Genomic DNA, 27521 nt, shown 5'->3' on the forward strand with positions numbered 1-27521 from the left:
GTTACCATGGCAACTCCCGCCTCCCGCGCGGCCGGAGGGGCGTGGCCTGTTACCCCGGCAACCGAGCCCCGCCCCTCGCGGTGGCGGGCGGGGGCAGGGGCGCGCGCGCTGGCAGGCCCCGCGCATGCGCAGCGCACGCCGGCCGGCGGCGCGTGTGTTGTGGTGCGGCGGCGGCAAGATGGCGGCGCCCGGGGGCTCGGCGGGCGCCGCGGCGCTGAGGGCGCTGGTCCAGCAGTTCACCGCCATCACCGGTGCGTTCGGGGCGCGCGGCGCGCCGAGGCCGCGGGGCTTACGCGGGTGGGTCCCGCCCGGCCTCCCCCGCCGGCGGGCCGGGGGCGGGAGGCGCGGGCCGAGGCGGAGCGGTTCCGGGCGCGCTGCCCCTGCCCCCGGAGCGCCTCCCGCGGGGCGCCGGCGGTGCCAGGGCCGGTCCGCGGGCGCGGCCCGGGGCCGCCCAACGCGGCGGGGCTGCCTCAGCCCAGCCCCGCTCCCTGCGCGGCGGAGAGCTCGCTTCCCTGTGAGCCGCGGCTCGGAGGTTCCTCTCGGTTGTCCCGGTGGCGCGGGTCCGTGTCCTGCTCGCTCCGCCCCGGGAGCCGCTTCCCGCTCCCGTGGCTGGCTCTGACGGCCGGGAGGGATCCGGGCGCTGAGCCCCGATCCGCCTTTGAAAAAGCAGAAATATCCTGTAGCGCGGGCGGCTTGACTCGCAGACGGGGAGAGCTGGTCGCTTTTCCGTGGAAGTTCGCGTCAGGCGGCAGCTCCTGCTTCGGGTTGTGTACTTGGAGCTCTTGACCCACTTCGTGTTTAATCTGCTTCGCCGCAGTTACCCCTGGCTGATGGCTTTGCATGTCAGATGCTGCAGGAGTGGTTAATAAGATGTGTCAACTAAACAGCCAAAGGGAAGTGAAACTGCTCTAATTCGGTTATCCAGACCAGCTCCGTTTCAGATTGTGTCCCTGTTCTTGCACACACTCAAATCCTCGACAGGATGTAAGCAGGGAAATTATTGATCTCTCAGTTATTCCTAAAGAATCTTTATAGAGTAAACCTTTTGAAGAAAAAGAACTTACAGCAATTATATTTTCAGTAGTATGTGCCTGTGTGTGAGATGTTTGCTAAAACCCGAATCAGAACAGGCAGAGCTGTGCTAGAGGTTTCCTCCTCCTGACACCTTTTATGTTTAGACACGTTTTATGCTCAGCATAAGAGAATCCCTCTATGCTTTCAAAACCAAAAAAGAAATAGCCTGCTGGGCTTCAGCCATCCACTGTTAAGTGGAGTTTTGAAGTTTGTTTTGACCTTTATCAGAATTTAAGGTTGCATCTAGGAGTGTGTGGAGCTTGTCTGACCAATGCTGCTGTGGTGTGACAGGTGCTCACACCTCAGTGCTTTGTATTAGTAGCTTTTTCAGCTCAGAGTTGTAAGTGTATGCAGTCACTCCTGTCTGTGGGGAAAAGGCTGAGGGACTCTGCAGCATGAGGGATGAGGAGAAATAGTCCTTGATGATTTTCTTTGCTCCTGGTGGCAGAATTGTGTTTCTTTGGTGCTCTCATCCAGGAAAGTACTGCTAAAAGAATGTAACTCCTGTGTGTCTTGCTGCCTTGAGTTTTAGCTTTTGTGTTTTCCAGATTCTGTGCTGCATTAGTGTGTAACTCTGAACGTCATATAAAGTGTTAGCAAGTTCTCCTCACAGCTCAGCCACACAAAACAACCCTTTTCCAGCCCCAGAGCGAAGGTCACCATTGCAGCTTCAGGCACAAAAAGTATGAACCAGCAGTGAATTGAGAGCAGACTGAGAGGATGGGACTTCATAACATGCAGCTGTAATTGGACAATTGACCCCAATATGAAAATAGACCAAAACTTACAAAAGTGTGAAAACTTGTGACCCAGGGTCCATCTTGGGTGTAGCCTCGGACAGGCTCTTGCACTGCCCAAGGTGTATCCTTTGAAGGCCTTTAAATAAATACCTACTTTATTCCTTAACTCTGTCTAGCCTCTGTTCTAGGTAGCCTCTCAAGGCATCAGTTTTCCCCAAGGAAATGATGGGATATCTGTGAAATTTGCTTTGAAACTTAACAAATATCTAGAATTTTCTGTTTTACAGCACTTTTCTCAGGAATGATAAGGAATCAGTGAAAGCACTTGCTGTGTCAGTGTCTCTTTAAATAATAGCAGAGAGTTGAATTATCATTTTTTCTTCCAGTTCTTGCAGATGAGTGACTTTGCATGACACTACAGTGAGGTGTACAGTGGGGTGTGTGTGTTTTCCAGGCTCACAGGTGTGGTTTCATTCCTACAGTTAGCAGTGAAAAGTGCTGAAAATGCCAAAAAATAGTTTGAGTGAAGAACCTGAACTTCTCATTGGTTTTTTGGAATGTCACTAGTTTTTATTTTGCACTTTCTTCCTCTCAGTTAAGGTCTTAAAAATACAGCTGCCTGTCATCCCAGTGTGCTTGTTGTGGCAGGTTGGGTGTTTTGGAAAACCAGTTCCCTCAGTCAGTTTGGCTTTCTCTGTGGTTTGATGTGCAGGTTATTTAGAACTGATTAATCTCCACAATTTTAAAGTATATTCTGTGTTCTAACGAGAGCTTCTTGAGTCTTTCCCAGAAAATCTGAGAAACATCTGAATATGTTTTGCCCAGACTGATGTTTTCTGTGAGCCTGGTTTTGGACAAAGTGTTGTTGTCATTTTGGTGTTAGTAAGAATTACAGGAGATCCCAAAGCTGCTCCCAGACTGGTTCAGCTGCATTTTACCACTCTTCCTCTCTACTAGCCTTTCTAAAGGAAAATAAGCTCTTTGGTACTCCACCACTTATGGTGAAGGTGCTGTAAATAATTTGGTTTCAGGAGAGCTTCTTCTCCTGAGGGAGCTTCTGCTGATGGGATGGTTTTTGAGGAGAAGTTGGGACATAGAGGCTCATCCTCTGAGGAAAGACTTAAAGGTGATGTTAGGAACTGTTGCTTCATTGTGAGCAGCAACATCAAAACTGGGATTAGTTGCACTTTAGGTATTCAAAGCCTGTCTGGAGAGGGCCTGAAGCAACCTGGGGTAGTGGAAGGTGTCCCTGCCCGTGGCAGGGTGTAGAACTGGGTGAGCTTTAAGCTCACTTCCAACCCAAACTGCTCCATGAGTCTGTGATTTGAATAAATGTTAGTCATTATACAAAGAACTCTGTAGAAAAGTACTGCTTTCTCCCCCTTTTTTTCCCCTCTTATATAAACTGAGCTTCTGCTGGTTTCATTTTGCCTTTCAGCAGAATCAGTAAATCAGAGTGTCTTTTCTTTCCTCTCTAAATGTCTGTTACAAGTGGATAAAAAAATTTAGCAGCTGATTTAATATTCTTCCTGTTAAAATGTTAAGTCAGGTTTTCATTTCTTTTGTGTATGCCTGCTGGTGTTGAAAAATCCATAGAATCATGGAATGGTTTGTCTTGGAAGGGACCTTAAAAACTCATCTTGTTCTACCAGCTGTGATGGTCAGGGACATCTTCCACTGTCCCAGGGTGCTCCAAGTCTGTCCTTGGACACTTCCAGGGACAGGGCGGCCACAGCTTCTCTGGGCACCCTGTGCCAGGGCCTCACCACCCTCACAGGGAAGGATTTCTCCCCAGTATCCCATCTAACCCTGCCCTCTATCAGTGTGCAGCCATTCCCCTTTGCCTGTCCCTCCATCCCTTGTCCCAAATCCCTCTCCAGCTCTCCTGGAGCCCCTTTAGGCACTGGAAGGGGCTCTGAGCTCGCCCTGGAGCCTTCTCTTCTCCAGGTGAACACCCCCAGCTCTCCCACCCCTCCCAGCACCTTTGTGGTCTCCTCTGGACTCATTCCAATAGGTCCATGTACCAGGAAAATGTCTGACCTCTAGGAGAAAATCCAGATCATGCTAAAACCCCTCAGATGGTTTCCTTTAGGTTTTCAGTTACTGGCAGGAAGGAACCTGGCAGTCCTGACTGCAAGCATTCCCTTCCCCCTGAGCTGTGGAGTTTGTCTCCTCTCACAGTTGTGCTTCGGGGATAAATGGCAGCTGATGAACTGTTCCTCCTAATTATTAACGCTTTGAGAGAGAAAGCTGTTCTGGGCGCTTCCAGTCAAAACGCTGAGATTTCCCTTTGGCATTGCAGGTGCCAGTGAAAGCGTGGGGAAGCACATGCTGGAAGCCTGCAACAACAACCTGGAGATGGCTGTCACCATGTTCCTGGACGGAGGAGGGATAGCAGAGGAGCCCAGCACCAGCTCGGCAGCCGTGTCCGCCGCCCGCCCGCACCCCGAGTACGTACCCTGGGCACGGCTGTGCCACCAGTGCCACAGCAGTGCCACCAGGCAGCTGCCACTTCTCACCACAGCCTTACACACTGCTTTGGTCTTGCTCAGTTGTTTGCTGCAGCGTTCTTCTGGGTGTTCTGGTTTGGGAGTCTCTTGCACTTCAGAAGTTTTCTGCCTACTGTTTTTTTCAAACAAAGCTCAAGTCATTAAAGTAGGGATCCAGTAATAAGCGAGTCTTATTTTTAAATGCTTCAGCAATCTTGCTTTACTCTAATTTGGCAGTTAGAGAATTCTCTTGGTTTGGTTCTTATAAATGAAGCCACCTTACTCCCATTTCATAAATTCATAGAATTTTAGGTTAGAGAAGACCTCTGAGATCATCAAGTCCAGCCATCAACCCAACACCACCACCACATTCACCACTAACCCACATCCCCTAGTGCTACATCCATATGTTTATTGAACACCTCCAGGAATTGTGACTCCACCACTGCCCTGGGCAGTCTGTGCCAGTGCTTTACAACCTTTTCTGTGAAGAAATTTGCCATAATATCTGACATAAACCTCCCCTAGCACAACTTGAGTCTCATCCTGTCTCTCCTTACCTGGGAGAAGAGTCTGACATGTGCGGGGTTTATTGTGGTGGTTTAACCAGTTTGGCACTGGAAAGGCCAGGCCTGTACACCTGTATGCAGAGGAATCAGCAACTTCAGCACCTTCATCAGTCTCTTACGCATCAGATGCCCGCAAAGGGAAGATAATTTCCACATGGCAGAGAGTCTCAGTGCTGCCTATTAATGTGACTGCTTGAGATAAAGGGAATATCTTGAGTGGTATAAATCACATTCATTAAATATGGTAAATTAAACGTAAGCCAGGCTTTTGTCCTTATGAAAATCTTTCACTCCAGGAAAAAGACATCTGACTTACAGAGGAAAATCCTTGCCTCTCGTACTTCTGAAGCACATTTTTAAATTTAAGTAATTCTTTTAATGCTAACCTTTATAGCTGATGGGAGATGCTTTCCTACTTGAACTTTTAACAAAGTTAAAATAGGTACATAGATTAGTATTCTTATTTCTAGACAACTTCTGGCACATCAGTGACTTCAGATTTTTCTTGGAATACTTTCTTTTTTATACTCAACACCCTCCAGATGCTGATCAGCTCAGTGGTCCTCCTAGGAGAGAGAACAGTAAATGTGCAAATGGAGAGTAACTAGCTGCACAGAGCAATCAAAGATGTGGAGGGTAAGAGCAAGGTCAGTGCATCCTGCTGACATCCTGAGTTTACTTTTGAATCCTGCGTGGTCAACAGCTGCAAACTGCACGCTTCACACCTTGGAAGTCTGGGGGAAGAGGGAGTTCAGAGACAGGATGTAGGAATGGGTGAATCCTTCTGCACATAGATCCATGGGCCAGGTGACCACACTGTTGTCACAGAGATGCTTGTGGTTTCCTCTCTTCTCCTAATTGTAGTTTTGGATGATCTGTAAGTGTCTGCAAGTATAACTGACTGAGCTGTTGACAGGTGAGGGAGCCCAGTTATGTAAGTCAAGAACTGCTTCAGAAATGGTGGGAAATGGCCACTTGACCTTGTTTTCCTTCCTCTGGAAAAGAGAGGGGTGTGACTTTCAGGTGGAAGCAAAACATCTTCTGACAGACAAAAGCTGGTAATAAGGAAGAAAATATGTTTTTCTGTGTAGCTAGCAAGGAAAGTAGGATGGCAAATGGATTATTTAGCATCTTTTGGTAAGGTTTTAAAAACTTCCAAGTTATTCAAAATTATTCAAGAACAAAAAGTGTTTAAATACAGATTGACAAAGCCTGGGATCGAGTCACTCAGGGGTTTGTGCAATGTTTTATCAAAGGTCATCCATGCCAGCTCTCAGTGCACAGAGTACCAGGTCCAGCAGCAGTGCCATGAGTGGGAACAGGTGCTCCCTCGAGATCCCACTTAATCCAAACCTCTTCATTTTGTGCAATGGTACAGCAGCATCTTTAACTGGTTTAAGTTACAGGAGCCTTGGAGCATAATGAGATGTGGTTTGTACAGTACTTGGAATATTATAATCTCTCTGATATTTTCTTTTTTGTTTTTTCTCCTTTGATAGAGATGAAGTACGAGCTCCAATTCCTCAAAAACAAGAAATCTTAGTAGAGCCTGAGCCTTTGTTTGGAGGTAGGCTTGTGTTCTTATTTTGTTACTGTTTTCTTTACGTTGAGGTGAGCTAAGTGACAAAAGAAAATCAAAACTTGTTGAATATGAAGAAATCAACACCATTCGTATTGAAAACCTCACACACAAGGGATGCTTTATTCCCAGGGGTGCTAATTTGCCGAATCTTGTTTCATGAGATGTTGTGAGGTGGCAGCCAATTAACTTAATTAAGTATGCATCTGGGGGCCCAGAACTGTGGGATACTGCTGTGGAAATGTTTGATATGCTGGGATGGATGATGTAGCCTTCAGCTGACAAGTGAAAATGAAGAGGACAAATGCCTGTGTCTCAAGATGACAGATCAGAAAGAAGGGCTGAACTCTGTGATTGCTCATACCCTTCTCCATTCCTCGTGCAGGAATTTAATTTGCTCTTTAAGCTGTGCTGAGCAGCTACCTTTCTTGTCTCTGTCCTTCTCATGTGGACCAGGTCATTTCTGGGCTGGCCTTTGCCATGTCAGATGGATTGAGAGCTTTGCCCTTATCACCAAGGAATGCTGTGCAAGTGCTTGTCACTGCAATGGCTGCATTTCCCACCCATGGGAAATGCTCTTTCCTATCATTTAGTTCCTGTGTTAGGAGAAGGAGGCCAAGCTTCAGGTTTACTCTGGAAGTGATCTTTTCTTGACTCTGTTTTTCAGCGTCAGAGAGGTGTTTAGGTGGGATGCACAGGCTGAGGGTGGTTCAGGGGGAGCACACAGTGCCAGGCGATACAGGTGCACACCACTTCCCTTTTTGCTGTACTTGTACTGATAGCAATATTAGCTTTTCTAGTTTTAGTCCTTCTAGCAGTTTTTTTTTTTTCCTGTATGTTTTGGGAGCTGGAAAATTTTGACTCCTTTAATATGCTTCAGTCCCCAGTCCCATCAAAAAACTTAGACAGACTTTGAATAACTGAAATGGTCTAACGTAACTTCTACATACGGATGTGAGATACATAAAGTACCAGCAATTTGAAATACACACTTAATTTGCATTTGGGCAAAAAGGGAATGACATACAAAGTATTTGCTTTCATTGATGTGTTTTTGCACTCCTGTGAGCTTCATTGATATCATATCATGCCATTCCCCTTGCTGCTGAAAGGCCACCTTGTCAGCAACAGTAAAGCTGGACTTCAAAGGTCTCAACCATAAGATGCAGTGACATGAAAGCAAGGACACACTGTGTTTATCTAATCCTTGCACTTCCCATCCTACCTGGATTTTGGAAGTGGGGAATTTAGTAGCAGAGGAGAGCAGTTCTGCAGCAGGAAGTGTGCATCCAGAGGAAGATGTCCTGCTGATGCCTCTCTGAAGATAAAAGAGCTCTCTGCACTTTTTCCTGTGGCCCAGCAGCGTTTTTGACCAAGATCTGTTGACTCCTGTGGGTTATTAGGATTCAGATCTTCTGATCCTAATGGTGTTCTGATGCCTACCTGTTATACATTGATCTCAGTCACACTGTCACTGACCATCCCTGACCTGACACTGACCATTCCCTCCTGGCACTGATCCACCAGTGTCACTTGTGCTTCTGGCACAGAGCAGCCTGACAAAGTAGCTGAACCTGAAGAGATAATTGGTCTCACCTCTACACGTACAGCAGGAGAGGTGGCAGTTTCTGTTTTCAAGGGTCATACTGAGGTGGTTGTTTTTCCAGCTGAAGAGGTGACCCTGTGTATTTGTGCCCTGCTGGATGCATGGATCCCATCATTCAGTATAAAGGATCCTCCTGGATTGCTGTGAGCCTCTTCACCTGTGCTGCCTGGCTCCAGCTGAGCCTGGCAGGGACATGCTGCTTCTGCTGAAGTGGTCCTTCAGTTGCTGTTCCAACTGAGTTTAAGTTGTTCTGAGCTTGGCTTGTGCCTAAGCACTCAGGGTGAAGATCTTACTCCCTGGAGTTGGGAGGTGTTATTCCCCAGCACATCCCTTGTTCAAGCTTGCTTTCTTTCTCCATGATAGGTTGTGTCATTACATTTCCGCTGGGTATAGGTTGTATTTATCTGACTTTAATTTGTTTATTTTTTATTTTGTGTTGTAGCAATTGGACCTTGAAAGTTCTATCTTTCAGTTGATAGGAAAGGAGATAAGTAACTGGAATAATCTTGGCAGGCAGTTCTGTTTTCCTTCCAAGTGCAGTGCTTGTGCTGTACATTAGGACTTCAGTGGGACTTGAGGGTGCCATTTCTGACACCTTCTGGGCTCTGTGTCCAGCTGCAGATAATCAGCTCTGAAGGTTTCCTTGCAAACAGTAATGCTGGATCTACTGGAAGAGTGTGGCTGTTCAGTCCAGCCAAGAAGCTGGGACAGGATCAGAATAAGAGTTTAGAAAAGAGTAGAAACGCCTTGTAGAAAAAACAAATGTGCTTCTTAATTTAAAAAAAAATGCTCATGGAGTTTAATCTTTTGAAGTTTTTCATCCCCTTGAAGGCCATGGGTAAAATCTTGACTGGAATTGTGACAAGGTGATGCTGTGACAGCACTGCCACTTCATGCTGAAGGGTCTTGGTGAGCCCATCAGATGGGGCTTTAAGTCTCTCTGTATTGCTGATACATGTTTTGTTTGGAGGGAGGACATGTTAGGAGATGGAATTTCCAAATTGCCTTCTGTCTATTTCCATCCATCTCCAGCCCTTCTCAATGACCTCTACTCCCACATAGTCCCTGCTTGGGGCTCCTATTCCATTTTCTTACACATGTAGTGGAAAGTACTAATAACATGCATTTATTTAGATAATATACTTTTCAAGTAATTCTTTGATTTTTTTTTTTAAGCTCCTAAAAGACGCAGACCTGCTCGCTCAATATTTGATGGCTTTCGGGATTTTCAGACAGAAACCAGTAAGTGTCTACAGATCAGTAAGCCTGATATTTTATTTTATTACTTTTAATGCAAATAAGATGGAGAAATCTTTCCTGTTGTAGGCTAGGACAGCTTTCCGTTGCTGAAACATTTTTAAATTGCCAATTGTGTAGCAGGGTACGTTATTAAAAGTATGATGATTATCACAGTATATTCTGTCTGCTTTGGTGTTGCTAACTCTCAAAAAAAACCCTTTTCTGCTCTAGAGGGAGCTGAAAAGGGGGAAGAATCCTAACACCCAAGTAGAAATTAAATTTATCCACTGGATATTTTTCTTGCTTAGGCAGTGGGCATTCTGGCACTTGAATTACATTGGAGTAGCCCTGAGGCTTCTTCCTTGGGCACGAGGTTCTTGTGGCTTTAATTGCTGTTTGCCCTTGGCTGTTCATGCACAGAATCTCCAGATGCCAAAGCACTGGCTGTTGTTTCATCCAGGCAGTGTCACAGAATGTGATTCTGTGACAGCACAACACCAGGTGTTTCACATCTGCATTATGGCTGTCGTGCTGATGTTGCTGGAGTGTTCCTGAGGTGTAACCACAGAATCAGTGAAGTTGGAAAAGTCTTCTTAGACTGAGTCCAGCTGTTTTCCCAGCACTGCCAAGGCCACCACTGCCCCATGTCCCCAGGTGCCACATCCACATGTCTGTTAAATCCCTGCAGGGTTGGTGACTCCACTGCTGCCTTGGGAAGCTGTGCCAGGGCTGGACAGCCCTTTCCATGAAGAAATTGTCACTAATATCCAATCTCAGCCTCCCATGAGGCTGTTTCCTCATCCTGTCACTGATTTCTGGGGTCCATTGACCATGTTCCCACCCAGTATGGGGTTGGCTGCCAAACTGAAAATAGGTGTTGATAGTTACTTTCTTTCCCCTTTTCCAGTAATGATGAACACAACAAGTATTGAAATCACTGGCAGTTTTAGAAATGAAAATGCTCCATGTACAGAATAAATACCCTTAAATTTTTTCTCACCATCTTCCAGCCTGGACTAGCAGAGAGTGTTCCAGCCCATAGCAGGAGGGGGTGCAACTGGCTGATCTTTAGGGTCTCTTCTAAACCAAACCACCCTGTGATTCCACTCTTAAGACATTTAGAGATGCCCAACATGTGAGAGATACACTCAGAAGGGTTTATGGTGAAGCTTTATCGTGGTTTTTGGCAGAACTTGACAGGTGGGCATCACTGTCTGGCTGTCTCTGGAGAAGCAGCCCTGGCCATGAAATTCCAGATTATCTCCTGGATCCTAGGGCTGCTCCACAGGGATCCCCTGTGTGTCTGCTCAAGCATGGTTTTTATGCTTTGGCCCATTGACAGCTCCTTCCACACTGGAAAATTTCTGGCCATGGGATAGTTATTGCCCATTTCAGCTGATCTGGTTCCATAAAATAAATCATGTATCTACTGTGATTTACCTTTATTGTCCAGGGTCCTGTCAGAGTAGGAAATGTGTTCTGTATTATTTCAGATGGAATTGATACTCTTTAAAAGAAACATCCAAAGAGATTTCTCCACGTAAACAAAAACTGTTTCTTTCTTTTCTGTGGGATTGCCCCACAGCAAACTAATGAAAACACTACAATAGAAATATTCCTTTTAAAAGTTGTATTGCTACAATCTTGTGGGAACCCAGGACATCCCTCTGGCTGCCCTGGCTGTCTCAAGACCCTGGCAGGGGGCTCGGAGACCTTGGCATGAAGTCAAAAAAACCACCAGATCACTGAGACAATCTAGTTCAGTTTCCCATTTAAAACCCTGGGGCTCTCTGTAAGAGATATCCTGTGATTTGCACTCACTAGCTGCCCTAGCCCTGTTCTCCCCAAACCTCCTGGGAGCTCGAGAGAATTTTGCCCCAGAAGCTGTGTGTTTGAGCACTGAGGCAGTAATAAATGCCTGTTGTGAGTATGTGTAGTCTAATTCCACTCCCTTTCTTCGTGGGGCTGTGCAGTCCGGCAGGAGCAGGAGCTCCGGAACGGAGGGGCCGTGGACAAGAAGCTGACGACGCTGGCAGATCTCTTCAGACCTCCCATTGACCTGATGCACAAAGGCAGCTTTGAAACGGTGAGGGCCCACATTTGGGTGCAGACTCTTGCAGAGGGGAGGGTGTCAGGATGGATCCATGGCTGGACAATCAGGAGGTTGGAAAAGACTGGGCGGTGATAAATATTTGATGGACTGCGTATAGGAATGTTGGTGATGTATGGAAGGACTTCACTGATGATGATGTCACCTGGAATGGGCCCATAAGGATCATTGAGTCCAACTCCTCACCATGCAGACCTCGTTGTTTTATGGTTCAGTATCAGTGTGGCAAATCTCATGTGGTGAAAGATTTCAGTGAGCAAGGAAGGCTGGTCAGAATGAGAAAATTGCATCCCTTGAACTGTCTCCATAGAGGATACAGAAAAAGCTGGAGTAAGATTGCTTTGCATAGGTGAGGGAGGACTTTGCAAGGGGCAGTGTGGTTTGCAGCACAGCCCTGCTGAGAAGCTCAAGTGGAGTTAACATGGCTGAGTGGCTTCTGACACCTGCGTGAGTAGAAGTATTTGAATGCAACTTTGCCATCAAGCCACAACTTCATTGTCGGTGTAGCTGTTGTTCTATAAAATCACAGTGGTTGTCTTTTACTTCTAGTGGTGCTAGGGAAAGTATCCCAGAGATACAGGACTCTGTCAGCTTTAAACAGTCTCAGGTGTCACCTTTTCTGACTGTGTAGGCAAGTGTGGATCTATTCCTAAGTTGTTATGATGTGGATCAATGATTTAACTAATGATTAGAGAACATGCAGATTGGTATATATTTTTAATTTTTGAGTCCTTAATTTTCAGATATTTTTCAGAAATTCCAGTTATTACTGAACTTTCTCCTGGTCATCTTTGATGAGATGGATGATGGAGATGATTATTTTTACTGCATGAGAATGCAAAGTAATGATTAAATGGTGCAATACAGATGTTGGAGAACCCACTGCACAGGCCTGCACAACTGACTGACTTAACAAAACTATTACTTACCTTGTTTTCACAAGTGCCTTGACTGCTGTGCACAAGTACAAGAGCACTGCTGGAGAACTTTTGGTGGAACACTGTGTGCCTTTGTGGAGTCTCCAGCTCTCATCCCATTACCCTCATCTCTCTTTTTATGCTTCCCAAATCACCTGGGATCAGTTGCCTTGTCACTAATTCCTGTGTTCTGAGGGTGCCCTCCACCATCTCCTTAACAGAATTGCAGCTGTGAGAGGATGCTGGCAGAGAGCAGCAGTGTCCACCTTGGGAAGGAGTTGCAGTGGGAGCAGAGGAGCAGCCTGAAGCAGGGTTTACTTTAAAAGACACATGTCAGGTGTTCCAGCTGATGATGCTTGCTGGGCCTGGGGTCTAGAGCTGTTGGTGAAACCAGCAAATGTGTGGTTAAAAGCACCAGTAAGGGGAATTCACATGGCAACATCCAGTGCTGCTGCAGGAGCAGTCAGCAAGTGCCCTCTGAGCTCTGCTGTGGAGTTTGAGGTGGGGGCTTGTCTCACCTTGGGTCTTGCTGGAAACATATGAAGACTTCAGCAGTGCTGATCTGTCACAGTCAGAAGTGTCAGAGAGTGAAATAACTGATTGATGGAATTGTTTATCCTAAAGTTTCTACATTCTTATTCAGTCCTGAAAGGTAATTTTAAAAAGGGGTGGGCTGGGGTTGGGGAAGGGGTTTGTATATACTCACATTGCCCTGTTCTGTGCAGTACCTGCACTCTAAAGACCTGTACACTTTCTGGTGCTGGCACTCACCTTGCTTTGTTCTTGTACAGTTCCTTGTGCCATGGGATACCCTTCATTTCAGACTGATCCTCCTCAACTTCATTGCAATATAACTCTCCACACCTTCTCACAGTGTTGACCATTTCCCTTTGCATTTTACCTTTTCTGACTGCAAACTGTTCTACTGCTTCAGCCTGGGACAGTGTAGGGCCTCAGTGACCACAGTCTCCCAAAATTCATCTCTAGCAAGCTGCTCTTGGCTTCTCCCTTCTCTGTATGCTGAGATAAATGGATATAAATCATATGATAAACCAGAGCTGCTCATCACATTCCAGAGTATCAAAGACTAAATCCTGCCATTGTGATGCTCTTGTAGTTAAGCTTTGATCTAAGTGGGGTTTTCTTTCCAGGCTTGGTGTGTGGTGTGTTCCAACCTCTGGAGGGTGTGCAGGAACACTCTGCCAGGGTTGAGCCATGCACATTTATCAGAGAACCATTTAGGATTTAGGGCTTTGTTGGCAGGAGTGGTGACATCTGGCATTATGGATCTTTGTTGCTTGTGAGTTGTTGCTGCTCTTTGGATACTTTAAGGTTAGTTTTGATAGTAAGTACATGTAGTTATCTTTAGTTTTCCCCAAGAAACCTCACTTTTCTTAAGTAACAAGGAAGCTTTGTTACCAGTAAGGCCCAAAAAGTTTCTGTTTCATTTTAACTTAGTAATACCAGCTTTAGGAATAGGTGTGGATAACTTCATGGCAGAAAAATTTTCGAATGTTGAATGACATTGTTTGGGTTTTTTTTTACCTGCTGTATATGAAAAAGCATTGTGCTCCCCATGCAGAACAGCTTATGATCACTGTACTTGTAAAGTTCAGTGTGTGACTGACTAAACTAGAGTTCTCCCATTAATGTGGAATCTATTAGGAATGAATCACGCAAGTAAAATAAATAAATTGCATACCAAACGTGTCTGTTAGAGAGAAGTGTGGTTTTGTTCTCATCTCAGGCTGCTTTCAAGAATTGTAGGGTGTTCTCTCTCTATGTGCCTGTGATGTGAGAGATGATTGAATTTGAGGGGGACACACCAAAATTGACTTAGCTTGCACTTCTTGTGGGCAGAGATGGTTCTGGTGTGTGCAGTTCTGTGCTTAATACTCAGCAGGGTTTCAGTGAAGTAACTGAATGTCACATTGCTGAGTTTCAAGTCTGTCTATATGATTTCTTTTTCCCATTTAACAATAACCTTTTTTAGCTGCTCCCTGCTTTACAGCTGAGGCTGAGTGGGTTTTTGTTTCTACTTAAAAAGCAGCAATCATTTGGAAGCTGACCTGGTCACTGTATTCAAATGGAGCAATTACCTGTGCAGAAGGTGCTTCTGGCCTGGTTTGGGTGAGCACAGCTGCAGTACAGTTGTGGCTCAGGAATGGCTGGGTGCTGAGAGGATCCATGCCCTGCCCCAGGTAGGAAGAAGTGTGGCCCAAATAGGAGATTTCTTGTTTGATAATGTCCTGCTCTGACTCTCTGTCAGCTGTTACCTTCCCCACTGAGTCACACAAATGTCCAGAGAATCACAAGGTCCTGGTCCACTTCCTTCTTCTTTCTGCTGCCTTGAAAGGATTGCTTTTCAACAAAACTGAGCCAGCAGGAACCACCCCAACATTTCTAAACCATACATGTTCAGAGAAGTCAAATGAGAGGAAAACTTATTTTTAGTAGTGCAAGATCCAGGGTTACACAGGGAGATCCAGCACTGGGCATAAACCAAGACTTGTCTCACAGATTGTCTCACCAGGCTGCTGGTTTGCTGCCCTAAGTTGTAATGGTGAAATATGTGACTGGGCAGAAAGGGTAAAGGCACACTTAGGGCAGATGGGATTGGTTTGGGTTGGTTTTTGCATCTGAGCTTCACTGGCTCTGCTCTCAAAGAGTGGCTGCCCTGTACTGCCCTGTCTGTGGGCTCTGTGAGTGCCTGCCACTGGCCTTTATATCTCAAAGGAGGAGGAGAATGGGGGGTCCACTTGGTGTTGGAAACAGAGGACCTAAATCCATCAGATCCCAGCTTTTGGGATACACAAGCCAGCTCTTGAGCCTTCCCTTGTTGCCTTGTCACTTACCCTAATATAATATAATCTCCAAATCTGCAGTGTTTCTTTTTCTTACACTGTTGTCCTTCCACCCCCTCAGAAGAATCCCTTGAGCTGTGTAAGAGATACCAGCAGTTTAACTGTGTCCTTTTAAGTGTTAAATCCAAACCTTGTTTTTAGAAGGAAGTTAAAAGTAGTTTCAAAAGCTCTGCCTGTTCTGCAGGTGAAAACTCAGTTTTGTAGATTTTCTTTGTGGAATTTCCTGCTTGCATCCTTCCAGGGCTCTCAGGTGGACAGAGGAGAGGTAGAACCAGAGGTTTTCATTAATATTAAAAGATACACAGAGTGAGGGTAGAAGAATGAGATGCACTTTCCAGCTTTCTAATTACATTTTTTTGAGTGTTCTTTTGTCAGACTGCCTGAGAACATAGGACTAAGGCAATCCAATTGACTTAAATAACATAAAAATTTTTGTTCCCTTTAAACTTGGGCAATGCCTCTAGGCCTCATCTCGTACTGGTTTCTTAGAACTCCTTCTCAAAATGCAGTTAGTTCAAAACAAGTCCTTTAAATAAAAGCATGACAATTATTTTTAAGACCCTTGCCAATTACTTAGGAGTCACCTTCCCCATTTTTCTCACCTGGTGACCTGAATGCTGGCAGTGTAAATTTAGTGGTAAGTAGTAAGTGTGAGACCCCTTGTGGGAACAGGATTATTCCATGCTTCTACCTTTTTTTTTTTTTTTTTTTTTTCCTTTGAGTAATACAGAAGCTGCCTCTGCAGGGCACTTGGCCACACAGACTGATTTTGTAGGCTGAGATTCTTGCCTTGGTGAAGCTGAGTGTGTGGGGTTCACATGTCTGTCTGTCACACAGTGACAGGACAGGCAGACTGTTCCAAACTACACTGGCTAAAATTGATTTCAAAAGTAAAAACTTCAGTCTGGGAAACAAAGTAGTGCCCAAACAGCAAAATCTTGCATAACATCCTGATTCCCCTGATTTTTTTTATCCTTTGAATTCCTTAACAGTAGATTACCAGCAGGATGGTGAGCATAACTTCTATATTTTTTTCTAAAGCAAAGAGAGTTCCTATGCCAGTTCCAGTCTTTCCAGGTGGTGAGAGCATTCCTGCTGTTGATCTAGCCCTCTTTTTTTCAACAGGTATGACAGTTCAGCGATCAGAATTACATTCTTGATCAAACTCCTACCATTAACTTGCAACAAGGCAATCAGACAGTGCCAGCTTTGTGACTCAAACCAGTAAGATTTTTTCCTGCGCCTTCCTGTCTCCCTCTCCACTTGCAGTCTGGATAAGCAGCATCAAAAAAGGATGCCTAATTGGGCAGTTGGACAGTCACAGAGTAACTCAAAACTTGGAGAGAAAAACACACAGAGAAGGGGTCCTGTTGAATCAATGCAAGTCCTCTGTCAATTATGCAGCCTACTTAACTAGATGGTCCACGGGTTTATCTTTAGACTGAGCAGGTCTTTGTTGTCAGATCAGTGGGACTGACTACACTTTTCCCTGAATAAATACTTAATTCAGCATTGCCATGTGTGTCCCCCCTCTGAGTTGCTTTTCCCACCCTGTGCTTGGCTTGTTGAAATCCAGCAGCTCTGTTCATCGATGTGATTCTGTAATTCAACCAGGCTCATTTAAAGCAGATCCTTCAGCCCTGCCTTCTGTTTTGTGGGTGCCTTTTCACTAGCTCTGTCCATCCTCCTCACTGTGAAGGGGTTTGGTGGAAGGTCTGGCCGTGGTAGAAGCCATCTCTGATCATTGCTGGCATCGGTGCTGTCTGGCCCTTCAGCCTGATCTAACCAAGCTTTTCCTTCTGCTTCCAGGCCAAGGAGTGTGGTCAGATGCAGAACAAGTGGCTCATGATAAACATTCAGAACGTGCAAGATTTTGCCTGCCAGTGCCTCAACCGTGACGTGTGGAGTAACGAGGCTGTGAAGAACATCATCCGGGACCACTTCATTTTTTGGCAGGTAAGAAATTGCCTGGAGAGGGATGTGTGGGTAACTTGGTGTCTTGGTAAATGGGACAGTGGGAAAAAAAATTGAATTATTTGGAAAAGATGGGATTCTCCTGGTGAACCTGCAGAAAAGGTGTGTTTCGTGGAGTGTATGTAGCTTATGGATGGGGATGGAATTCATGGATATGCATTTGAAGGCATAAACTGCCTTTCACTTGTGCAATCAAGATGTTACCATGTAGTTTCTAATACATGGAGAGCTAGAGGTTTCATTCCAGCTCGTCAGAGTTACTGATAACTGTGTATATACAGTTGCAATTGCAGATTATACTGCAGAAGAGAGAAAAATTCTGTGCATTTTCAAGGTACTGTTTGTTTGTGTTCCCTCTCCAGCCACTAATCTGCCCAATTTTGTAGGTGTACCATGACAGCGAGGAAGGACAGCGGTACATACAGTTTTATAAATTAGCAGACTTCCCTTATGTCTCCATCCTGGATCCCAGGACAGGTAAGACAAGTGGCAGCTGGTTTGCCTGGAGTTATCCCATGGGAAGCACTGACAGTTGTAGTCTGGAATACCTTCCACTGCAGTTTGTGTTACATTTGGCTGAAGAATCTCTTCAGGACCTGAAGGACTGACTCAGCTTGTTCCCAGAGGAACTAAGAGAATGAAACACCCAAAACTTGCAGAAATTTTGTGTATTTGAAGCTTAGAGAGTATTTTGCTTAGAAAGTGAAAATAGTTCCATCTGGTGGAAAAACTCTGACTTCTTTTTTTTAAGTCTTTCAAAAGCTTCTTGAAATCATGTGATGAATAACTACAATATTTGTAATTGCTACATGAATCTGCTTTCTGCTCCTCCCACAGAGTTTTGCGAGGCTCAGCAATGACTTTAAATTGCTTCTTAATTCTGAAATGCCATTTTGGCTTTGAGTTTTTGTTTTGTTTTGCTTGGTTTTTACCTGAACAATCAAACTTCTCCCTCTCCAGAGCTCCAGCTCTTTCAAAGTTGTTGCTTTTTCTTTTGTATCCAGCAGCTTATTTTATCATCATATAATGCAGCTGCCTGGTTACATAATGTTGGTCTGGTCTCCTGTTTCTAAGGACTGAAGTGACAGTGCCTGTGATCAGAGCTGAGACCTCTGTGTACCTGACTTCAACCACCCAAAAATACATTCATTTTTTAATATTGCAGCTGAAGCTAGAATACTCTTCTTAGCACTTTCCTTCTAGGAACAAATCCTGTTTGCCAAGGGTTAGAATCAATTTGGCAAGAATGGAGAAATGCTTCTTCATAAACCCAGTGGTTTGGTTTTGAGGCCAAATTCACCATTCTGTGCTCACATTCCCATAGGTTAAAAGAAAAGAATGGAAATAAACTGTGTGTGTATCCATGTCTGTCCCTTTTCAAGGGGGTGGAAGGAGGAAGCTCCATAATTATCAGGTGGTAGCCTGTGGGAAGCTGCAGTTCCTCAAACTGACTCCTGCAGCAGTGAGTTGGTGTGTTTGCCCACTAAACTGCAGCGTTTTGCTGAAATTTTGTTTGATGCCTTTTGTTCCCTAGGCCAGAAGCTCGTGGAGTGGCACCAGTTAGATGTGACTTCTTTCTTGGACCAAGTGACCGGGTTCCTGAGCGAGCACGGCCAGCTGGACGGCCACTCCAGCAGCCCTCCCCAGAAATGCTCCCGCTCAGTAAGTGTGAGGCTCCTTGGGAGACAGCCTGCAGGAGCTGAGGTGCAGCACTCTGACCTGTGCTTGTCCACCTCTCCTGATTTCCCAGACAGACTCAAGGAGTTAGTGCAGGGGCATGCAGAAACACAGCGTGCCAGGGAATGCATTCTCCCAGGGTCACTGTTTGTGCTTTTGGCGCTTGGCTTGGATTTAGCAGTCAGAGTGTGAAAGGAATATTGATTACTCCATGCAGAACTCCAAGGAGAAGCTATTAAGTAATCACAGCATGCCTAGCTTTCCCTGCTGTGCGTTCCTGACAGGCTTCCCTTCTGGAAGACTGATGTCCTTTTTGTTCTCAGGAGATGTTTGAAGGCAGTTGTGATGTACGTGTTGTCTGCATCCCACAGGAGAGTCTCATCGATGCCAGTGAGGACAGCCAGCTGGAAGCTGCCATCAGAGCCTCGCTCCAGGAGACACATTTTGATTCCACACAGGCCAAGCAGGAGAGCCGGTCGGACGAGGAGTCGGAGTCAGAGCTTTTTTCTGGAAGTGAAGAGTTTATTTCTGTTTGTGGATCTGAGGAGGAGGAGGAGTCGGAGATTCCAGCCAAGCTGAGGAAGTCTCCACACAAGGACTTGGGATATAAAAAAGAGGAGAGCCGGAGGCCTCAGCCTGAGCCAACTGCAAGGACTGAGCCCGGGACAACATCAAACCACAGAGTCCTGCCCTGCATCGATGCGGGGGCACTGGAGGAGTCACCTGACAAGCCTGAAAGTACCTTCCGGGGCCTGGACGTGAATGGTAAGTGCCCAGTTTTTATTGCTTTTGTTGTGGCTTTTTTGGCTGAAGCTGTTCATAGGCTGCCAAGCCTGGTTTCATCCCTTCTTTTAAAAATGCCTTCTGATTTCCTCCCTCCTTGCCAGCAGACGTGTGAGTGATTCACCAGCAGTGCCCCAGCCTGCAGAGCCCTCTGGGTTCCCTGACTCGGGTGTTGCCCAGGAGTAAGGTCCACTCTGGTGTAACACAGTGCAGTGTGCTCTGGCCACGCTGCTTTGGAAGAGTCCTGAGCCTGATGTTTGTATTCTCAGCATTATGGTAGAAATTCATCTCCGCAGGCTGGAACCTTGTGTTTGTCTCCAGTCCCTCACCCTGCTATGCTGTCCCACCTAAAATCTACCACAGGAGCTCAGCTCAGCTGCCCTGGTGCTAACTTGTGATAATTTCATTTGTGTAGGACCAAAGGCACAGCTGATGCTGAGGTATCCAGATGGAAAGAGGGAACAAGTTTCACTGCCTGAACAAGCTAAACTTCTGGTGAGTGGACTTGATGGGAATCCTTGTCTGAGTAGAGGAAAGATGAAACTGGAGAATTTCTGTGCCTGGGGGACACCGTTGAAATCTGATCTAGTGGGAGAGGTCTGTGTTCCATGTCATTCCTCTAGTAACTATTGGCTCTGTGTGTCTCCACTGCAGCTTGGGTTTTCTGTACACTCCAGTGTCTTCCTCAATCCCCACACTGCTCATTTCCATTATAAAATTACTCTAAATGGCTTTTGCATTAATCGTTAATTACCATGAAATGCTCTCAGCTTTCTCATTTCTGGGGCTTTGTTTCTAAAAGTAGTTGGTTCCCATGGTAAAATCAAAGGCAAAACTCCTCATTCTCCATCTCTCCCATCATTCTTCCACCCTTCATTCTGGACATGGATGTTAGAGCAGACTGGAGGAAGTTCTCTCAAAACAAATGTATTACAGAGAGTGGTGGTTTTGCATTGGAGGTAGAATTGTGGTCAGTTACTGTGCCTCAGGTGTGTGTCTCAACTGTGCTTTGGGCTCCATACCTTGGAGAAGTCCATGTGAATGGCATTTCCAGCAAAATTCTCCAGGTGCTTACCTGGGAGCAGAGTGTAAAAAGTTGCTGTGCTCCTGTTTGCCATGAGTTTTCAGGAGACAGTGGCCAGTTAAGCTCATTTAAATGTAATCAATCTAACAGCTGAAGTCATAGGGAAGGCAAAAACACACCTCATCAGAAGGATTTTCTGTAGATTTGGGAGAAAAGTGTCCTATCTCTTACAAAGACTGGGGCTATTGCCTAGCCAGCAGCTCTAGGAATGTACAGTATCCTCAGCTCATGTTCTCATCCTTGACTTTCCTGCTTGAAAATAAAAGGAAGAAAGAGTTTGACTGCCTTTTGAATGCTGCTTGTTAAGTAAATTTGCATGTATTATTAAATATGTAGCACTTTTGAATACTTAAACAATTCATTTAGGCAGTACAAAACTGCAATATTGAAATAAATCCTGACTTTTGGTTTGGCTCCTTTTATGGACTGTGGGAGTTAAAGGAAAATTATCTCAGCATATGATTTCTCTTCTGCTCTACAGTCAGCAGAGAAATTTAGCTGAGTCAAGGTTTGTGGGTAAAGACATCTTTTGGTTGCAGAGCTGAACAAGCAGCCTTTGTGCTCATCTCATGTGATCTTCTGGAGCCTTTCAGTCAGATCCAGATTGAGTCTCAGGTGCTTCTTTGTGAGCATCATTTCCATACTGACTTTTTTCAGCCTTTAGTTGCTTGCATTTTAAAGCTGGCCAGATCTAGCAAAAGAAATTGCTTAAGGAGACAGCTGCACTTCAGGAGTTTTAATTGATGATGCTCCCCAATACTGGTTTTTAAAATGTTTTATTTTCAATCATTGTGTTGTTATTGACAAAGCACTGGTTTCCTTACACACATTATTTCCAAGGTGCTTATGCTTCCAATATTACCATGATGCCCTTTCTTCCCCTCAAGCAAAAAAAAAAGAAGAAAAACCTTTAAAAGGCAACACTTTCTAAAGGAAAACAGGATTTTTCCCCATTCTGACTTCTGTGACACTGGTTTGCCTTCCTTTCTCCCCAGGCTCTTGTGAAACACGTCCAGTCCAAAGGATACCCCAACGAGCGCTTTGAACTGCTCACCAACTTCCCTCGGAGGAAACTCTCCCACCTGGACTATGAGATCACGTTACAGGAGGCAGGCCTGTGTCCTCAAGAGACTGTCTTTGTGCAGGAGAGGAATTAGCACTGTGGCCTGAGCTCTCCCAGCCTTCCTCCCTCTCCTCTTTGCCCGGGACAAGAGTCGTTAAATATGCAGTTAAGGGTCGTGGGATTGCAGTGCTGGAATCAGGCAGCTGACTGGCCCTTCCTTCTCCCTCCTCCTCTCTCTCCCTCCCTTCTCCCTCTCTAGTGACCAAATGAGAGTGCTCAGAGTTTTATTTTCTTCCTCAGCTGCAGAGAGCATTGGGAAGAACATCTTTCCTCTGCTTTCCTGGAATAAAGTAAAACAGTGATCTGTGTATCCAGCATGCTGGAGCTTGGAGTGGCCATAATACACAAACCCTTCTCGCTGCTATTCTTAAATCTGTTTTGTTTAATTTATTTTTGAAAAGAGTGTGTGATGAGGCACGGAGGCACCTCTCTGTAAGGAGAGGGCATAACCTTCAGGACAGTCTTTCCTTTGTTTGGATTCCCTGCACAAAAGGTCTCCATTAACCTTCCAGCCTTCTCTTACCCAACACTCTGGTTTTGGAAAGGAGTTGTGTTGAGCCGTGGTAAAATGCTCTGCTCCACCTAATTCAAAGGCTTCTGGATTGCCTGCCTGGTTTTCTCCTGCTTTAAATTGCCAGTGGACATAGTAAAAAAGCCAGGCAACCCCCCCAGAAATCCAACTGTGCTCCATATGGGATTGACTGCTTGGCCCAGAGGGAAAGCTGTGAGTTCAGTGCTGGAGCAGAGCCAGCTCCTTGGTGGGGGTGGGTGGGTTATCCATGTTCCCTTCCCAGCATCCTCAAAGTGTTTCCTTACTTGCTCTCAGGATTTTGCAAATAACAAAGGTACTGTAAAGGTTTTGGATTCTCTGAAAACACCTGCCACAGACACCTGAAAGTTGGCTTTTTTCCTTGGCACAGTGGTTGGTTTTTCTAGGAGTGAATGGCTTTACAGGGGTTTTACAGCACTGACAGCATTGAGCATCAATTAATGCTTCATAAAACACTTCCCAGCCTGGTGGCTTGAATTCCCTGGGACGATTTGTGTTCTGTTTCTGTGTTCATCTACTGTCACTTAGCTCTAAATTTGGAGGGCTGCATGGAAAACTGCTCCTTGGTGCAGGCCTTCCTTTCAGCTCTGGAAGCTGGCACCACAGGTTAGTGCCCTGATTTTCCTCCAGTGTCTTCTCTAGACATGGAGCTCTTGGTCAGTTGGTGTTTCAGCAGATGTTCCAGTGGGACAGGAGTTAACTGGCACAGCATGATGTGGTGGATTTGTGTATTTACAACTAAAACTTCAGTTTATCTTGGTCTTCATTCACTGAGGAGAAAGGCATGTGGGACCTGGCATAACTGCTGACTTTTTCTGCCTCTCTCAGATGATTGTCTTTGTTAAAGACTTTAATAGTCAGAAATTTACATATTCCAATTTTTCAAGATATTTTGCCTTTGATTTCGTACTGGCATCTATACTTTGGAACCTTTAAATGCAAGAAATCACAGAAAATGTCTGGCATTCCCCATGAAAACTTCAGCTCACAGCTGTCTTCTGCTCCTAACTGAGGTTTGACATGGAATCATGCAGTTGTAGAAGTTGATTTCCCTTTCTGCTGCAGGATGTAGTGTCAGGAAAGCAGAGTCTCAGTTTCCTGATCAGTGGTTGAGGGGACACCAGATGTCATCTTTGGTTTGTAAAGACCCCCAGGTGAGGATGCTGCTCCCAGCTTGGGGAAGTTCTTGTGTTTGGCCTGTGAAGGAGCAGTGGCACCTCTAGACTGAAGGATCCTTTAGTTCCTGGATATCCAGATCCCTAACTCACATTTCCATGCAGACCTAAAGCTTCCTGCAGCAGCTCCAGCTGTCTGGTTGGAATGTGGTTTATTGGGTGTGGTTTATTGGCACCTTCTCTGCCCTGGCCCTCCAGGGCCTGCTCCTGTGTGTGGGGCTGGGCTGAACTCTGTGGTGAGACCAGGAATTGCTCAGACAGGGGAAAGGAGATGGGGAAATTGAACATTCATAGTGAAAATGGCATTTTCTTGTGGTTTCTAGGAGTTTGTTCTGTTCCAGGAAACTGTGATCCTGGATTGGATTCTTTGTATCTGTCTCACAGTGTGGTTTTTTCTATCACCTTTCTTTTGCTTTGCTTCAAGAGCAAGAAACAGAGAAAAAAAAATTTAAGGAATACATATCCCTGCATGTGTCTCTTCTCTTTGTTCATTCCTCCTGCTTTCCTTCCCAGCCCAAACAAACCCAGTGCCACACATCAGCTGTGCAGCCAGGATGGAGCCTCTTCAGCTCTTCATCCCTTTGGAGGAATGTGCTTTGCTGGCCTGAGGAGTGTGGTTGAAAACACAAATCGAGTCCTGCCTGGGACAGGACAGCTCCTGGCAGTGAAGGTGATGGGCTGGGCAATGTTTAAAGAGCCTTTAAGCTTAGATGTGAAATCTGAAGCTCAAATTGCGTTTGCTGGAAAAAATGTGTTAAATTTGGTTGGGAAATACGATGTTGAGCTGTGAAGGACGAAGGAAACCAATCCTTCAAAAGCTGTGGTTTGTGGCTTCCTGTGGGTGTCACTGGGTCAGGATTTGCATGTGGTGCTGCAGGAGCAGCAGTGCATGTAGGCAGTGCAGGTTTTTCTGACTGGAGAGCTGTCAGGGCTGTCGTGTTTGAAGCTGGAGCTCCTTGCTGCTGCTGGAGATGTTCCCTTTGCCTGTGCTCTTCATCTAACACAGCTTTGTTTTGGGATGTAATGTCCAGTAGTGCCAGTCACATCCAGGATCCTGGAACAGAAGGCGAAACAAGTTCTGGCTTTCCCTGCCAGATGCAGCTGACAAATTTACTTCCCACTTCACAGGAGTACAGAAGGATTTTGTATCTTTCTGATGCTGCATGCTCTTAAGCTGACAGACTCACTCATTCTCCATTGATGTAAAAAGGACAGGTAGAGGCTGGGCCAAACATTTCTGGCCATACTTGTGTTATTTTCTTTAGGCTTGGAACCAAGGTCCAAAGGTGATGTTTGTGATTTTTGACATTCATGGACTGCAGTGCATTGCTTTTCCTGGTAAATCAGTTCAGTTAACACCATTGATCTTAGAGGAATGTCCAGGATTTACAGGTAGTCTTGTAAAATACAGTTGTCTGTAAAAAGCATCCAGATATACCATTAGTCCCAAGTAGATCTAAACAGGAATTTTCCATCAGCTCTTCCCAGAGCTCCCTGACCTTCTCCTCACTGTTAGGGGGAAGTGACACCTCTCCTTTGTCCAGCTTGTGTTTCACAGGGTCTGTGTCCTTCAGAGCCGATTTGTACACTCAGCTTGCCCTGGCAGGAACTGGGTTTGGTGCAGGTTTTACTAACTCAGCCTCTCTGCTGAAGGGTCTCAAATTCCTGTTCCTGTCAGAGCACTGAGCTTCTTCACTGGGACTCGAGCAACAAGGGCTAAATTAAAACCAGTTTTCTTCTGAGGGCAGGGCAGCATTTTGAGCTGTTTGTCAGGTAGAAAACACTGCAGAGTTGCTTGAAACATGGTGGTTTTTTGGTAAACCACGTAAAAATGAAATAGGACCATGGGGATATGTTATAGGAATGTCCGTGTGAGTGGGAAGATCTGTATCATTTCAGGGCCTCATCACTTTGTTTTTATTCGTTTTTAGTTTGTACTAAATGTCACCATTTTATTCTGGTTTAATCCCTGTTTAGTGAAGTTGGTAAGACAGGCAGTCTGGTGTTCCAAGAGGAGAAGGGGTGGCAGAGTTGTGCTTTAGGTGGGTGGGGGGCAAAGTCGCTCTCCTCAAGGACTGGCTGTGCCTCGTCTGGCTGTTCCCACAGGCTCAAATCCAGCCTCTGCTCTCCCTCACCCTTTCTATTTATTTATTTTCACAAGTGATTTTCTGTAAGTGGAACAGCTCCTATTTCAAAGACAGAACAAACTGATGCTGAGCCCTGTGCTGGCTGTGTTGCTGGAAGTACCCAGAGGCCTGTGTGGATTTGGAGCTGGTGAGGTTAATGGATGCCCTTTCTGTGCTGGCTTTTTTCCCTGTCTCCTCTTGTCCTTGGGATGCTTGGTGTCTGTGCAGTCCCAACAAACAGAGCCATATGTATTTACACACACAGGGCTGCAGTGCCTCGACCTGCCTCGGGTTATCCACTGTGTTCCAAGGGCACCTTGGGAGTGAGCACAAAAATTGAGGATTCGGGCACTGACAGATCACTGGGAGTATCTGCAGTGCAGAGAAAAGTCACTTTGCAACTGCTTGTGAAATGGTGCCCAGATTGAAGGTGTAGAACTGAAACTGTGTGGAGCAGGGGATGAGGTGCTATTTTTATAGACCAGATTTATATGAAGAACATCTGGGTAAAACTCAACACAGAGACACCAGACTCTAGGACAGATGATTTTTTTTAAATGAGGCTGTTTCCTGGAACTGGGGAACATCCAGTTTCTAAGGAACAGCTTTTCACAGTGGTCAGTTTATTCAGTCATGGCTACTTCACATGGAAGGAGGGAGAGGATTAATTTGGAAGTTTTCAGCTCACTGTGCTGGGAGGGACCAAACTCAAGGAAACCTCTGATCTATATACACAACTGCTGCATTTTTTATAAATATATGTAAATGTCCTATTGTAATATTTGATCCTGGAAATAAAACCAACTGTTTTCAGTAGCTTTCTTCAGCTTTTGGTTTTTTGGGATTGGGGTTTATTTGTTGCTTTAGTTCTAATGGAAGTCTGTCCCTTTGTTATTTGTGGAATTCCTAAGTTTTTCCTTAAGGATACTGGGCTGGAAGGATAAGGAGCTGTAGATGACAGCGTTTCCCAAGAAAACTTCAGGCTGTTGTAGAGGATAGAAAATCTTGAAGCGAGACAAACTAACAGGACCTTGACAGGAAAAATACCTGTATGAAAACTGCTAAAAAGAGGCAGGGCTAGGGTTTCCCATCCTTCTCAACAAAAGAGCAGAGGAAATGGAGCTTTCTGTTCTGATCTGTCAGTGTCCTCCTGGTAAGGTGGTGGCAAGGCAGAGCCTCTGACTTGTGCAGTTGGGACGTTCCTGTCGTGGCCTGGCATGAAAGGCCGAGGAGCAAGGGCCCTTCTGGACCAGGACTTGGCAGATGCAGTGGAGAAAGAGAAATTAAGAAATCAATTTTGGGTCATTCTTGTGTTCCTGACTGTAGGTAAGTCTCCACTGCGGAGCTCAGCCCCTGCCACGGTCTTGAAGCTGGAAAACCCTGAACTCTTCACGCAGCCTAGGAAAATATTCCCAGTTCCAACTGAGTCGGGAATCTTTTTACATCAGTCTGCAGGTCAGAGAACTACTGGGATACCTGAAACTCAAAATACCTCTTGGGTTTCATTTACTTATTTACTTATTTTCTGTGAACTTCCAGCTTTTCATGGGGTTTATCTGAACTGTAAATTCAGGTGACATTTGTACGCCCTAAAGGGGATATTGTCCAGCATCGTGTTAGTGTTTCCTCAGTCAGTTCTAGCCACAAACACCCTGCAGGGCTTGTCTAAGGGGATTTTGGAGAAGTCTTGGCTGAGTAGTGGCACAAACAGATTTGCAGATGCTAAGAAGGGGAGTGGGAGAGACCAGAGGGGTGCTGAACATCTTCCATCCAGGACCAAGGTGAGGCTGCTTTGGCACAGAACGTTTCCTCCTCACCAGTTCAGACTCGCCTCAGTCTCTC

At 45.6% G+C, this 27521-nt stretch overlaps 1 protein-coding gene across 1 annotated transcript; it reads left to right on the forward strand.

Moving 5' to 3' along the window:
* Nucleotides 1-97: 97 nt before the first annotated feature.
* UBXN7 (UBX domain protein 7) lies at nucleotides 98-26495 on the forward strand. Its single transcript, XM_030279883.4, has 11 exons — nucleotides 98-251; nucleotides 4117-4264; nucleotides 6372-6439; nucleotides 9234-9299; nucleotides 11270-11382; nucleotides 16997-17143; nucleotides 17548-17638; nucleotides 18696-18823; nucleotides 19210-19603; nucleotides 20037-20116; nucleotides 21701-26495. The coding sequence occupies exons 1-11, from the start codon at nucleotides 125-127 to the stop codon at nucleotides 21860-21862; spliced, it is 1524 nt and encodes a 507-aa protein (XP_030135743.2). The 5' UTR covers nucleotides 98-124; the 3' UTR covers nucleotides 21863-26495.
* Nucleotides 26496-27521: the final 1026 nt, after the last annotated feature.

Source organism: Taeniopygia guttata, chromosome 9 (assembly GCF_048771995.1).
Source record: "Taeniopygia guttata chromosome 9, bTaeGut7.mat, whole genome shotgun sequence".
In the NCBI taxonomy this organism is placed as follows: domain Eukaryota; kingdom Metazoa; phylum Chordata; class Aves; order Passeriformes; family Estrildidae; genus Taeniopygia; species Taeniopygia guttata.